Here is a 13985-nt window from a genome sequence, read left to right on the forward strand (position 1 = left end):
TGATATCTCATCTAATACCAAAATGCCTATCCAAGGGGTGGGCAAACTATGGCTCAAGGGCCACATCCAGCCTGCCAGATATTTTAATCCAGCCCTTTAGCTCCTGACGGAGAGCAGGTTTGGGGGCTTGCCCTGCTCTGCGTGGCTCCTGGAAGCAGCAGCATGTTCCGCCTCTGGCTTCTCTGCATAGGGGCAGCCAGGGGGCTCCGCACGCTGCCCCTGCTCCAAACGCGGGCCCCGCAGCTCCTATTGGCTGGGAACCACGGCCAATGGGAGCTGCCTGGCCGCACCCCCACATAGGAGCTGGAGGGGGGACATGTTGCTGCTTCTGGGAACTGCTTGAGATAAGCACCACTTGGAGCCTCAGTTCCAGCCTGGAGCACCCACCTACGACCCGAACCCCTCATCCTCAGCCCCACCCCAGAGCCCGCACCTCCAGCCAGAGCACTCATCCCCTCCCCAACCCCCAATTTCACGAGCATTCATGGCCCGTCATACAATTTCCATACCCAGATGTGGCCCTTGGGCCAAAAAGCTTGCCCACCCCTGAACTATATATTGCACCTTGCACTTCTTCACTTGGTATGGAAGCCAGGTTTCCTTCCAAATTTATACAAGCCGTTCGTGCAGCATGCCACGTCAAGCTCTCATTTTCACTGGAGCCGAATATTTTGAAACACTGAAAAAGAAAAGTATGCTGAAGGGTGTAATTTGATGCAATTTTGCATCAAAAACATTTGAAATGAACAAGATCAATTTCTGGCATTGTACAGGAGGTCAGACTAGACGATCTAATGGTCTTTTCCGGTCTTAAAAATCTATGAATCTACAAAAAGAAAATATGCACACTGGAGAACTAACATAAAAACTCCTTTCCTTTAGCATCCAGTGAGAAACTTAACTGATTAGTGGTTAGGAGAACAGAATATGGCTGTAAGATAACAAAAAGTAAGCATATAATAAAAGAGGAGGAAAAGCTTTTATCAATTAAAGGACTAAAGATAAAGAAATACTCTCTGGCTTGTTAAAAATGGTGAGGTAAATATACATATTAGCAGTGAACAAACAAAATAATTTGATCCTGGCTATAAATAACCCTCCTCATCCAACAGGAAGATTCCAGTACAAAGCAGGGGAAGAGGAGAGGAACGGGAGGAGAGGGGTAAAAGCACGATAAAAGAAAATAATTTCTCATTCTTGCACTCCCAGTATGGAAGAATCTAACCTGAACATTTTAAGTAAAAGTTAATTTTTTTCCCCCACTTTTTGTATTTTTTCTATCAACCTTTTTCAACCACTGGTAAAGTGCAACTATTTTTACCACTGGTGCATTTTTCTGACAGGAAATGTGGATAATACATTTTGAATGTCTCATGGAACAGTAAACTTTAGCCTTCTGCGCAATCTCTCTTCATTTGAGCATTTCAGGCCATAACATACAGGGTAGTAACAGTAAGTTCTTCCTACAGTGCTGGCACTTTGTATTCAAAGAATTTTTAGTTGGTATAAATGTGACTTTGAGTTTTCTTGGATGATACAGCTGCAGCTCCACCACTAGAAGGCAATGTTCTCACATGCTGCTGCTGCTAACACCTTGTAGGTGATCCTTCACCACGGTGAACTCTGTACAGTTTCACTGCCTCTTGATGATCTGGTACCAGCATCTTAGAGAACAAGGCAAGGGGCAGGGGGTTGAATATAAAGTTGCACTACATTTGTTTCACAGTGGAGAGACAAAAAGTACTTGCATAAATATCTGCTTTTTGTGCATCAGTGGGCAATTCCAAATCAATGTACACCCATTCCAGAAGGCATGCATTTATATTCTGCAATTCTGAATACATCCTTTTGGGAAAAAGAGGGACTTTTGTACAGACTTATGGATTTTTTTCTTCTAATTCACTCTAGCTGAGAGGCAGCTTTACATTCTCAGTTCATGCTGACAGCTGACACTTGCTCACTGAGCATGCATAAAAGCAAGTATAAATTACAGACAAAACAGCACACATTTGGTTAGTGATACAATCTTTTTACAATTGAGCATTTGCAAAGTAATTGCAGAAATGGGGCCTAAGCCATTTAAAACCTGTCGTAACTCTCAAACTCATTTCTTAGATTATTTAAATATGGATATAATGTCACCATAATGGCTGATCAGCTAATCAGAACACAAGTTCAGATCATCTAAACCCATGCTACAATAATAAAAGACAAAAATATAAATTTTTGTTCAGTTCCTTTTGCAAATAAAATGTATGGAAGATGTTTGCTACTATACCTTGTTATTAAACAAAAACCAATTTTGAGGGCATCCCCCTAGAGGTGCAGGTGATGTGGGAGCAACTGTTGAATGAGTAATATTATTGAGCCTTTCACAGATGAAGCTGTTTGGAGCACCACAGTTCAGATCATTCCACGTACCTGGAGCGTATTAAATATGGAAAGTAAATTACTGGACAAGATGAAGACTGGAATGAAAATCTACCCCTTCTTCTGGTGATTACAGTATAAACAGTACAGTTAGTTGGGATTTTCCTCCTACAACATTTAGGGTTCAGACACTTAGGGGAAGAACAGGGGATATGAATCCCAAAGAATAAACAGTTGAATCAGCTTATTGTATACGATGTTATTGTGTTATAAAAATATATCAAGGAAGATCTTTTATGAAAGCTTATAATGTTCTGAACTTGACTGTCACTGTGAGATATGTATACAAGTTATGGTTAGGCATGTATTCATATGGGGGGGGGAGAGAAAATTGTAATTGTAACTTTGGTGCAACTTCACCTCCACCTCATCACAGGGCGGTGAAACAATCAGACAGTGAGGGGCAGATGAGAATATTCCAAGTACCTAACATTGTCCAATCCAGGAAAAGGCAAATGGTGGGCCATTAAAGTTAATGGGACAACACTGAAACAGCTTGAAAAGGAAAAGAAATCACCAGTCTTGGAAAACTAAGAAAGGAGGGAATTTCCCCTACTGTGAATCACCATAATCTGAAAAAAAAAAAAAAAAAAAAAAAAAAAAGAAAGAAACCAAATTAAAAGAAAAAACAAAAAACCACCTACTAACTCTATAAGAAGGGAAGGGATTTGAAGTGAAAGGTATCCAGAAACTGAGGAGCAGGCCTTTAAGTGGGAAGCTGTATGTGAAATGCTGGATCCACTTTATGACAGAGGGACTGCTGGGAAACTCTTCAAAGACAAAAGGTAACTTGTACTAGAAAAGGAAATGTACCTAATTAGAAAGCGTAATGCCTACAGTTGCATCTTTATGTGCATTTTCTGTGTAATTTGTATGCGTTTGCTTCCTCTTACTCGTTCATCTTTGAATCTGTGATTTTTCTATTAAGTACATTTTTGTTTATGTTTCTCCCAAGCAGGTATCTGTTGTACAAAATGCCTGGAGCATGTGTATGAAAGTGAACTGATAACAGGGAGTGGCTGTTTTTCACACCTTCAGTTTGATATGTGAGTTAAAGATACCTCTTGAGGTGATTTAATACATTAAATCATCATTTATATGCATATAAAGATAGAGCTGCATTGGCACATAAATCATTTTCTACTATAGAACTATAGTAGGTTAACTACTCTTGCAATTTGTCTTAGTATGTTATCTCTATCACTATCTAAGATTCGTATGTGATCCCCCTGCCATAATATCTGAGCACCTCACAATTTTTAATGTATTTATCCTTGCAAGACAGGGAAGCAGTAGTATTATTCTCATCTCTATTTTACATATGAGGGACTGAGGTGCAGAGAGACTAAGTGACTTGGATATATCAGATATCAATTCTCCTCCCTCATCTTCTGTATTATAAAAGATTTATAAATTGTTATTATTTATGTTATCATAGCATGTACAGGTCCCAACCAAGGTAGTGGCCCTATTTTGTTAGGGACTACACAAACACCTGGTCAGAGACTGTTCCTGTCCTGAAAAGCTAATGCTCTAAATAGATAAGACAAAGTGTAGAAGAGATAAAATGTTATTGTCTCTGTTTTCTGATAGAAACTGAGGCAGAGAATTTAACTGATTTGCCCACGGTCAGACAGAAAGTTTCTGGTAAAGCCAGGAATCGAACCACATCTCTTGAGTCCCAGTCCAGTGCCATGCACACAAAGGGTGACTTTTTTTAAAAAGTGCCTCAACTGTCTTAGTGTGATTTGTGCTCCACAGTCATTTAGATACTGTTGAAAATCTCACTTGGTATCAACCCACTTAATACAATAAATTACTTTACATGAAATATGTGTATCACACACACTCCTATGTCACACAGTGCAGAGCTGTTACGACACTGAAATATTACTATACTCACCTGTATGTGTATACATGACCACACAGTTTTCATCATTATTTGCAAAGTTAGGTTCATTTGGAGACCAGGCTACATAGTTTATTGGGGTTCCATCGATCCAGCTAAAAGAAACAATGTAGCAGTAGTTACTGGATAGATCCATTTTTATTTTTTATAGCCGCATTAATCATTTGATTTCATGTTACAAAAATTCTAGCTAAACAACAAAAAATCAGCTTGGTGAACATGCCTTTTGTAGTAGGAAGAGAGTCTGAGACATAAGCCCTTGTATCAGATGCCTGACAGGAAGCCAGAAGCCTGGGCTAAAGTAGTGGTCAAAGCTTTGCTGATATAAAGCAAAGCCAGGCTGTGAGCAAGAGACAGGTCTGCTCACAGAATCTAGCAAAAATAGGGCAGATATTGCAGAAACACAAACATTCCTAAGAAGTGCTAGGCACAGAACGCTCTCACAAACACTTTCCAGAAGGGTAGTACCAGAACACCCCATATTAAGTATGGTACAAATACTCCCCTCCAAAGATAACGAGAACATACTGACCCCTCCCAAAGATGAGGTCAGGATGACAGTGTGATGGATAGAGATGTTTTGATTCAACCAACATGTATGAGGTAATAGGTGGTAACAACCCACGTCAGGGAGCAGTAACTATGTCAGAGGGGCAATACATAACTTGTTTGTATTGGGGTATAAAATGAAGTCTCAGAGAGAGTGTCTTTGGCTGGCCTAGGGGATAATGGAAAATCCCACCATTAACTGAGCTAGCCCATTGCTACGGGCACACATGTGTTAGTTTACCTGTAACTATTGAACAAGGGCATTAGGGCTGTGTTTCATTGACAATAAACATGACCAAGTGCCTTCACAACTCACTACAAACTGAGTCTGTGGTTATTGGGCAGCTCAATCGAGGTTTGCTGTGCCAACTATCTGCGCAGAGCTGGGACAGCACACAGAGAACATCTAACAGCAGCTTTCTGTGTGACTTTCATTTGTATTAATGGAAATCATATGACCAAAGTCCTGGAGCTCAAGTAGAGAATATTCTCTTGGTTTTTTTAGTTTACATTAGACCTATGTTCACAATAACTACATTCATTTAACGTATAACAGGTCAGTGTTAAACAGATATACTAATACATTTCATACCGATCCATTCTACTTCTCCACCTGCATATTTTCTCAGAGTTCACGGATCACAACACATCACTAAAACAGCTAGCTGAGATAATTACCTGCCTGTAATTGTTGTTCTCTAGACATATACATCTCTGTAGGTTGTTGGGTCAGAGCCCCGACATGTGAATTTAGTGGAAGATTCCTCAACTCAAAGGTCCAATACATTGGCCCCAACCAGGTCTAGAATGACAATCTCCAGTAGGGGGCATCTCAGACGCCCTCACTGTATGCATGGTGCTCTCAGCAATGCCACCATCACTTCTTATCTTAGTGGTTGGGGAAATACTTCCAAAATAAAAGCCAATTAAAAATGAAAAAAAGTCTCAGCTCTCTGGGGAGGAGATGGGCAAGTAATCTGCCAAGGCTGCTTATCAGCAGACAGCATCAGCTACAAGTGAGCAATCTGTATCTTTTCTTCAAAGATACCCAGCTCAGAACATTCCCAGTTTTGGAGCCAACACAACTCTCTTGATGTCTCTACAAGTAAAATTCTAATAGGGAATGCAACACAGAATGCATAACTGTAAACATACTTTCTTGTTAGCAATACTTCCAGAGCCATAGAGGAAGAAACAGTATGCAAGAAACTGAGAGAACTATTTTAACTGACAAGCAGCAGCACATCACCAAGCAAGGAGGAGAGTGAAACACAGAATGGAAAAAGAATAGACTGCGGCAAAGAGAATTTCCAGTAAGTCATTTGCCCAGATAGTGGGTGTACAAAGCAGTAGCTCCAGAAGGCAGGACTGCCACTGGAGCTACAGTCCATTAGATGGACTTCCATTAAAGCTAATGAAAGTCATAAAAATAAAGCCATCTGAACAAATCGGGCACCCTGAGTAGTGGAGTGAGTGGCTGAAGATGAGGCTGAGTGGCTGTGACTCATAAGCAAATGTCCCGGTAGATGGCACCATAACACTTTGTCTCTCAGTCCATGGCCGTAGATGGAAAAAGATATAGGAAAAGACAGACCTTGGGAGTAGAGAATTACCTCTTGGATCCCCATTGACATGGGAAAAAATAATTCACCGACACTTTTGGAAGAAATTCAGAGGCTGTCCATACAATCACTGAAAATGAGTAAGTCAACAAAGCCTGTAGCTTATTCACTCTAGATGTTGAAATTGCTGCCACCAGAAAATAACCTACTAGGTGAGGAATGTGAACTCACAGGTATTAAGTTTTGTCTCTGATGGCTCACAGTGAATTCTGGAGCTGAAACTGGCATGCTAATATATAGAGAAACAATGTCAACATGGGGAAAAGACATTCTGCACAGCATGGGTGTCGCATGGCTCTGGCATTTGGGGAGGCTGGCCCAAGTGCTGGAAACTCCCCTGGTACCTGGACCATGGCCTCACCTCCTGCTCCACCCCAGCTTGATCTCCTCCCCCAAGGCCTCACCCATACTCCACCCCTGGCTGCGCTCATACTCGGCCCCCTCACTTGCAGCTTGCTGAATCATTCCACATGCCCAAGACCCACCCCACATGCTGAGTCCCTCTCCTCCTCCATCTCTTCTCCCAGAAAGGTGCCCTTGCCTGCCGGTCACTGAGTCCCTCCCTGCCTCCACCCCTTCCCCCAAAGACCCCCCGCCCACTGAGTCTCTCTATCCCCCTTCCACAAGACCCCCACTGCCCACTGCTAGCTTCATTGTTCCACTCTGTGGAGGAGGGGAGGGATTCAGTGAGCAGCTAGCACCTCAGGGTAGGGGGATGGAGGAGAGGTGGGACTCGACGAATGATGGGTGCCTCGGGGGAGAGGTACAGCAGGGGGAGGAAGAGATGGAACACAAGCAGGGCCACAGGATAAAAGTGGGAGGAGGCCTTAGGACAGAGTACAGGCAGGGCCACCACAGCTTTCAAAGACAACAAGTTGACGGCTATGCTGCAGGGGAGGCTTAGCCTCCCCTGGCCTATTATACTTGCCATCTATGCTGCACAGGTTTTGAATAAAAGGAGATGAAGCTCCAGCACTGACGACTATGCCAGAAGCGCAAGACCTGAGAATTAGTCAATGTACAGGTGAAAATCTGAAACTAGAAAAAAAATTTCAACGAAGTAAGGAGACAAACACCAAAGCCTAAAGAACATGTAGGGTCAGAGAAAGCACATGATGAAGCACTATGGATGTGAGGTTAAGAGTGCCAGCTGGGATCACAGGAGAGACCCATAATCAACCATGGCCAGAAAAGATCTGACTCTGAGAAGTAAGAAGGAGTGACGCAAAAGGCTCACTGCTGAGAATCAACTGATTAAAATTTGGAACTGAGTTTTTCACAGGGGTACAGATCCAAGAGTGGGGATAAGCTAAGATGGATATCTTTGCAGAAACAATTTTGCAGATCAAACAAAATTGCTGAACTTTTAAATATTTTTGTCTATCCACTAATAACTTCTCTCTAAAATGTCTATAAAATACAAAAAAATATATTCTGGAAATATTGTGTCAAGATTGAGCCCCAAACAAGTTTTACCCCCACAGCCCTTTGAAAATGAAACTGTAATAGCCCCTTTAGGGACAGCTTTGCTAAGTACAATACTTGTACTATGTTCTACAAGCCTGACGTTCATTGTTTACTTACCTAAACTTTTTATCAAGGCTCACACTTAAACCAATATAAAGGGATTCCCCAAAGTCATTATAGAAGCTCTAAAACAAAAATAAAATTTTAATTAAATGTAATGAAATCGTTGTAATTCTGGTTTAGTGCCTATTGTACAGCATGCATAGTAGCAATAATTTGTTAACTTGCTGATGGTGGAGGCACTTTGCTATATTATGGATTATATCTGAAGACTACAAGTCCTTCACCTGATTGCCAATATTAAAGTAAAAAAGAAAAAGTAGAGCAGGATGAAAATGAAGCAGAGGAAAAGCTGCAAGGATATAGGAAAACTTGCCTGGCTGGCAAATTTTAAAATGAAGCAAAAGTACATTCTGGAAGAGTTTAGGAGAGTTCTCATAAGTGCTGGTTGAAAATTTTCCATCATAATATTTTTATTATTATTGTCTTAGAATGTTTTTTTCTACAATATGGAAAGTTTTGCGTGGAAAAAATCATCATCAAAAAATGTCCAGGTTTCAACTGAAATAACCCAACCCTTTTTATCTTTTAGCTTTTCAACAAAAATATCAAAGAACATTGTTGACAAACATAAAAAAATACTTTGTTTTGCTGCAAAAACTAATTTCCCAGCCAACTCTAATTCTCAGTTAAAATCCTTTAAAATGGTAAATCCATGGCTCACCACCTCCTCCTCTACCTCACCACAATTTATGTTGCAAAATAGCAGAGAAAAAAACTCTTTCAGAACAAGACCATGACTCCATGACTTTATATGGAATGAGGTTTCAGCAGCTCCCTTGTATCCCATGGTTGTATCACTTTGAAATTTTTATGTGTGCTGACAGCTCAGTAACTCAATGTCAGATTTTTGCATGCCTGATTTAGTCAAAATTCTATTGAGTTTAACAAAGGAACAGCTCTAGAAGCTAGCAACAGTTAGTTTGCATTGTATTTCACTTCTTGTAAAGAAGCTGAGGACTTATCCACACTTGGAACTATACCAAGATAAATGTTCCAGAGTACTTATTTCAGTACATTTCCAAGTGCAAACAAGGCCTGACCCTTGCTAGATATTACCTTCAGGGCCTGACAAGGTGGTGCAGATATATGGCATGACAGTACACACTCGCCATTGTTTCAGAAGCAGATTGTGAGAAGCGTTTCAGTGTGCTGCGCTGAATTACTCATTTCTGAAGTAGTAAATATGTTTCTTACATATTTCCACAGAAACTTTCTTTCACCTTCACCCTCAATGACAACAAGATCTCCAGAATTCTTCTTGCAATACTCTCGGGCTTTTTCCATAGGCAAAGTTTCATGGCTGAAGTAGTACGCCTTGTCCTCATATATAATCCATCCATCTTCACTGACTTTATATGTATATTCTGCAAGATACATAATGAATGCACATATACAGTATCTCTACAACAGGTTAGAATCATTATATGGTAACATTTTTCTGGCAACAGGAAGTACAAAACCTACCAAATGCGGTACTTGGTTCAGATTTTAATGTTGCTCCTGTAAAATAAAATAAAATCTGAATGTGTTATATATCTCACGCATGTTCTGTTTATGAGATTTATTAATACTGTAATTATAATTTTAATGTGGAATAAGAAAATAAACCCCAGCATTATTTAATACATTTTCCATGTATTGACCTACAATTAATAAGAATATATGACAATGTTTAATAGTCAACAAAATATCATTTTAGGCCCAATCAATGGTTAAGCTTAAAGAACATATTCATGTCCTCAAAGTATTGGATTTCAGCTATCGATAATACAGAGTATAGACCATAAGCTACTTTAAAATGTGTGTCTTAAAATATGTTTCAGGTGGTGAAATCAATGACTCTTATTTAGACTGAAATGGTGTCTTCCATTTAGAGTGAAATAAATAGTGTTTTGATGTCCTTAAGCACACACTAGGTTTCAATATCTTTTCACTGAAACACTTTCCATCAATCTGGAAGCTGCAACAGCTAATAGATGTTAGCATTCAGAATCCACCCAGCCCCTTAACAGAGCCAAGAGTTTTTCACTAAATTGGCTCTATCAGCTGGATGACCCTGCTATCTTGTGTTCTCTTCATCAGGCCAAGAAGAGCGAGTGAAGTAACGGTCATAGTCATACTGGAAGGGAGCCTTTTGAGCATCTGTATGTCTAAATTTAATTCAGAGGTTTGAATTACCACCTCCCACTTCGTACCCAGTGTGATACATTGCTCTGTTTGCATGTAGTCTTATGAACAGTCCATGAAACTGACTTGACTGTTTTTGTTTAATAGTCTAATTTAAAGAAGGAAATCATCCTACCTTTTTTTATTTGACAACTCCAGTCATAGAATTTTTCACAGAACATATCGTTCCACTGCATGTCAGTGTATCCATTGAACATTGCACATTTTTCATTTTCGTCATAATTATTGGGTTCGCCATCTGCCCAGTTTTCATAGTTTACCTTTGGTAGAAACACAACTTGGTGATTATTTTCCTTTAAAAGAAAAACAATGGTTGTGCTCTGCAAGAGTGATGGACCCATTTTGATTTCAGCTCTTAAATCTTGCACTCATTGGGACAGTAAAGGCTGGGACTATTAGGGAAACAGCATACTCTGCCCTTGCCAGGTGAAGGAGGAACACTGTATGACACTTCCACCTGATTTACAAGCTACATTAACGAACTGAAGAAGTTGTGCTTAGCCCCTGTCAACAAAGATACCAGTCATGACATGGGCTATAAAGATTGAGCAATGTGGGACAATGGCCTAATTTTGCTACTGTTGGGATCGGGGGGAGGGAGGTTGTCTCTTTGGTTGATTCAACCCAAGATTAACATTGGGCAGTATAGTTCCAGTTTAAGTTTTGCTGATTTCAGTCTATTAAATAGGTGAAAGGTAACAAAATATTAGTTCGATCTGTGATATAAATTGATTTATAACAGTAAGCAAAAAGATTAAGACAAAGAGACCAGTACAAACTGTTTTCTTTAAACAAACAGAACCAATAAGGGAGTCTCCAGTCTTTTGACAATGTTACAAAAATTGTTTTAGTAACAAATTCAGATGTTGCTAGGATGAAATAAAGTATCCATGAGTGGAGCCAAAGTGTTTTGATCGGTTCATTTTGCTGGAATGAGGTTGCCATGACTTTTGGGCATTCCTTTTTACCAGTTTTGTTGGCACCTTTCCTCTTATATGCATGGGTCACCATAGCTAGACAGTCATCTCCAGACTAGACTACTCAAATGTACTCTATTTAGGGCTACCATGAAAGGTACTCGGAACATAAGAATGGCCACACTGGGTCAGACCAATGGTCCATAGAGGCCAGTATCCTGTTTTCTGACAATGGCCAGTACCAGGTGCTTCAGAATGAATGACCAGAGCAAGGCAATTATTGAGTGATCCATCCCTTGTTGTTCAGTCCCAATTTCTAGCAGTTGGAGGAGGCTTAGGGATACCAGAGCATGGGTTTGCATCCCCGACCATCTTGGCTAATAGCCATTAATGAACCTATCCTCCAAAGCACTTTGATTTCAGCATCCCCTTTCTGGGTTTGATACTATTCAGTACATGGAAAATTAGGCTGTTCACAGCAGTCCTTCCAGGACCCATTATTAACCCAGACAAACAACTTAAAAACAGAGGCAATCCTGGGATGTCTCAGAAAGTAACCAGCCAAACCGAGCTCTCAAAACAGTTCAGCCACAGTTCCCTGCATGCACTGGGACTTTGGTGCAGTGATTTTCAGCCTTTTGCCTGTAACAGTCTCTCTTTGCTGGAGCTTGGCCATTTCTATTCCATTGTCACCACAAGAGCCAGGGGGCAAACATCATCTGACCACATTCCATCTGTTTGTACAGCCTCTAGCACTACTTAATAAAATAATAAAATAATAATAACAACAACAGTGAGGGTTGGAGGAGTGACAGGAAAGATAATGCGTAGAATGGAGTGGGGAGGAGGCTGACGCATGCACCCTGGGGAAGCAGTGCCACACCCCAGGAGGACCTTTCTGCAGAGCAGGGAAATGAAAGAAGCTAGAGATGAGAAAACCTTGTTATTCCGGCATCCTATCACATCCGTCCCTGGGGCTGGTGCAGGATTGTTCCCTATTGAGTGTTTTCAAGGGCTTTGTCATCTGGCTGAAAGCATCCCAAGCAATAGGGCTCTTGCCCCTTCCCAAATGTGACCTCTTCAGTGAGGCAAAATCTTGTACTTTGTACTAGACCTCCCTCCCCCTCCATCTGCAAACTAAGACACTGAATATTCTCTAAAAGGCCCTGAATATTAGACATCAACTATTGCAAAGAATCCAAGTTCTGCATCTGCTCCAGATGGTAGGTTTGGAAATCTCTTCATGGCCCTGGCAAACTTTTAGATTTTCCAAAGCAGAAAGAAACTTTTCAGTGCTTATGCAAAGAAAATAATGCTTGAAGTGAGCTTTTAAAGCTACTAAATTATGCAGCTACAATAGTCAGGGGTGGCTCTAGGCATCAGCAAAATAAGCAGGTGCTTGGGGCAGCCCATTTGCAGGGGCGGCAGCTGGCAGAGATCCAGCCTGGGAGCTGAGAACCAACAGGGGCCCTGGGAGCTGTAGTTCCTTGGTTAGCTCCCTGCCTATAGAGCCAGCCCTGGAGCAGGGAAAGAGCTACATTTCCCAGCATTCCCTTGGCCTCTAGCAACAGCAAAGGGAGGGAGAGGGAGTATGGTAGCTGAAACCTCATGCTGCAGCTTGCTGTGAATGGAGAGCTCACTGCTAGAGTGGGGTGGCACTGTGAATGGGGAACAAGTATGCCCAAAGAGTAGAAGGCTTTGGCCCAGATAGCCCCTTCAGAAGACATCATCAGATTGGATTAGGATGCTGGTGTAACCTCACCTTGCAGTCCCCAAAGAAAGAATTGGGTGGACTAAATGGACAGTGCCCCTCTCTATCTGAAGCCTAGCAAGGAAGGTATGTGGAACCTACTAGAATTTAAAATGAAAAGTAAGGGAGGGGAGGCTCTACTGGACCTGGGCAGCTTTAGATACTGTACCAGGAACGTAGGAGGGTTTCCACTTCTGAGCCATGGAAGCAGTAATTGACTTTTCCTTTCCAAATTTAGCTATTATTCAGAAAAGGAATCTAGCACCTGCCTTCCAGATTTGAACACCTCAAAATTCAGGAGTGCTCAAGTTCAATTTGGTGGGGTAAGGCCCAGATCTGGGGCAGCAGGGGGTGCAGGTGGAGGGGGAGAGCCCAGAGCTGGGGCAGCAGGGGGGTGCAGGGGGGAGCCCAGAGCTGGGGTGTGGGCAGCCAAATTTTTTTTTGCTTGGGGTGGCAAAAAACCTAGAGCTGGCCCTGACAATAGTGATGATCATTGATCAACTTCCACTGTAAAAAATCCTGCTATGGTGAGAAACAGATGTATTGCCTCTGTTGTAAATGCTGTTGTGGGCTTACACAGGGTAGCTTAAGATGTAAGGAGGACAGAAGCAGAAATAGGGTGAGTAAAGACTGCATAAAAACAATAGGATAAATTCAGAAAGCCAACTCTGGTGCAAAACAATTAATTACTCACTGGAGAGCCATCACTCCAAGTAAACCCTCCGTCAGGATCAAAGGCACTCATACCCATCCAGTATGATTGATAGTAATGAGCTCTTTCCCTAAAATATTATATATGGATATATAGAGAGAAGATGGTATATAAATCAAAGCATGCATATCATTATACATAAAATATTTTAGGACTTGCAACATGCCTATAAGTTTGAATGTTTCCTATTCAATATCTCTAATATGCACTAAAGACGTAAGAAATATTTTGCTTCCCTAACACAATAATTTAAATTGCTACTTAATTTCCAGCATCCCCAGAAAAATATACTGGGACTGCACATGGCAGTAGGTCGAGT

General features: G+C 41.2%; 1 protein-coding gene across 1 annotated transcript in view; it reads right to left on the reverse strand.

Moving 5' to 3' along the window:
• LOC142045751 (macrophage mannose receptor 1-like) overlaps window positions 1-13985 on the reverse strand; it is a 54632-nt gene that overhangs the window by 18930 nt on the left and 21717 nt on the right. The window contains exons 14-21 of the mRNA XM_075062310.1: window positions 13649-13736; window positions 10403-10547; window positions 9565-9600; window positions 9295-9464; window positions 8095-8162; window positions 4334-4434; window positions 2279-2421; window positions 565-679 (exon numbers count right to left, since the gene is read on the reverse strand). Coding sequence (XP_074918411.1) covers window positions 565-679; window positions 2279-2421; window positions 4334-4434; window positions 8095-8162; window positions 9295-9464; window positions 9565-9600; window positions 10403-10547; window positions 13649-13736 — 866 coding nt within the window. The remainder of the gene's footprint in view (window positions 1-564; window positions 680-2278; window positions 2422-4333; window positions 4435-8094; window positions 8163-9294; window positions 9465-9564; window positions 9601-10402; window positions 10548-13648; window positions 13737-13985) is intronic.

This window comes from Chelonoidis abingdonii, chromosome 2 (assembly GCF_003597395.2).
Source record: "Chelonoidis abingdonii isolate Lonesome George chromosome 2, CheloAbing_2.0, whole genome shotgun sequence".
Classification (NCBI taxonomy): domain Eukaryota; kingdom Metazoa; phylum Chordata; order Testudines; family Testudinidae; genus Chelonoidis; species Chelonoidis abingdonii.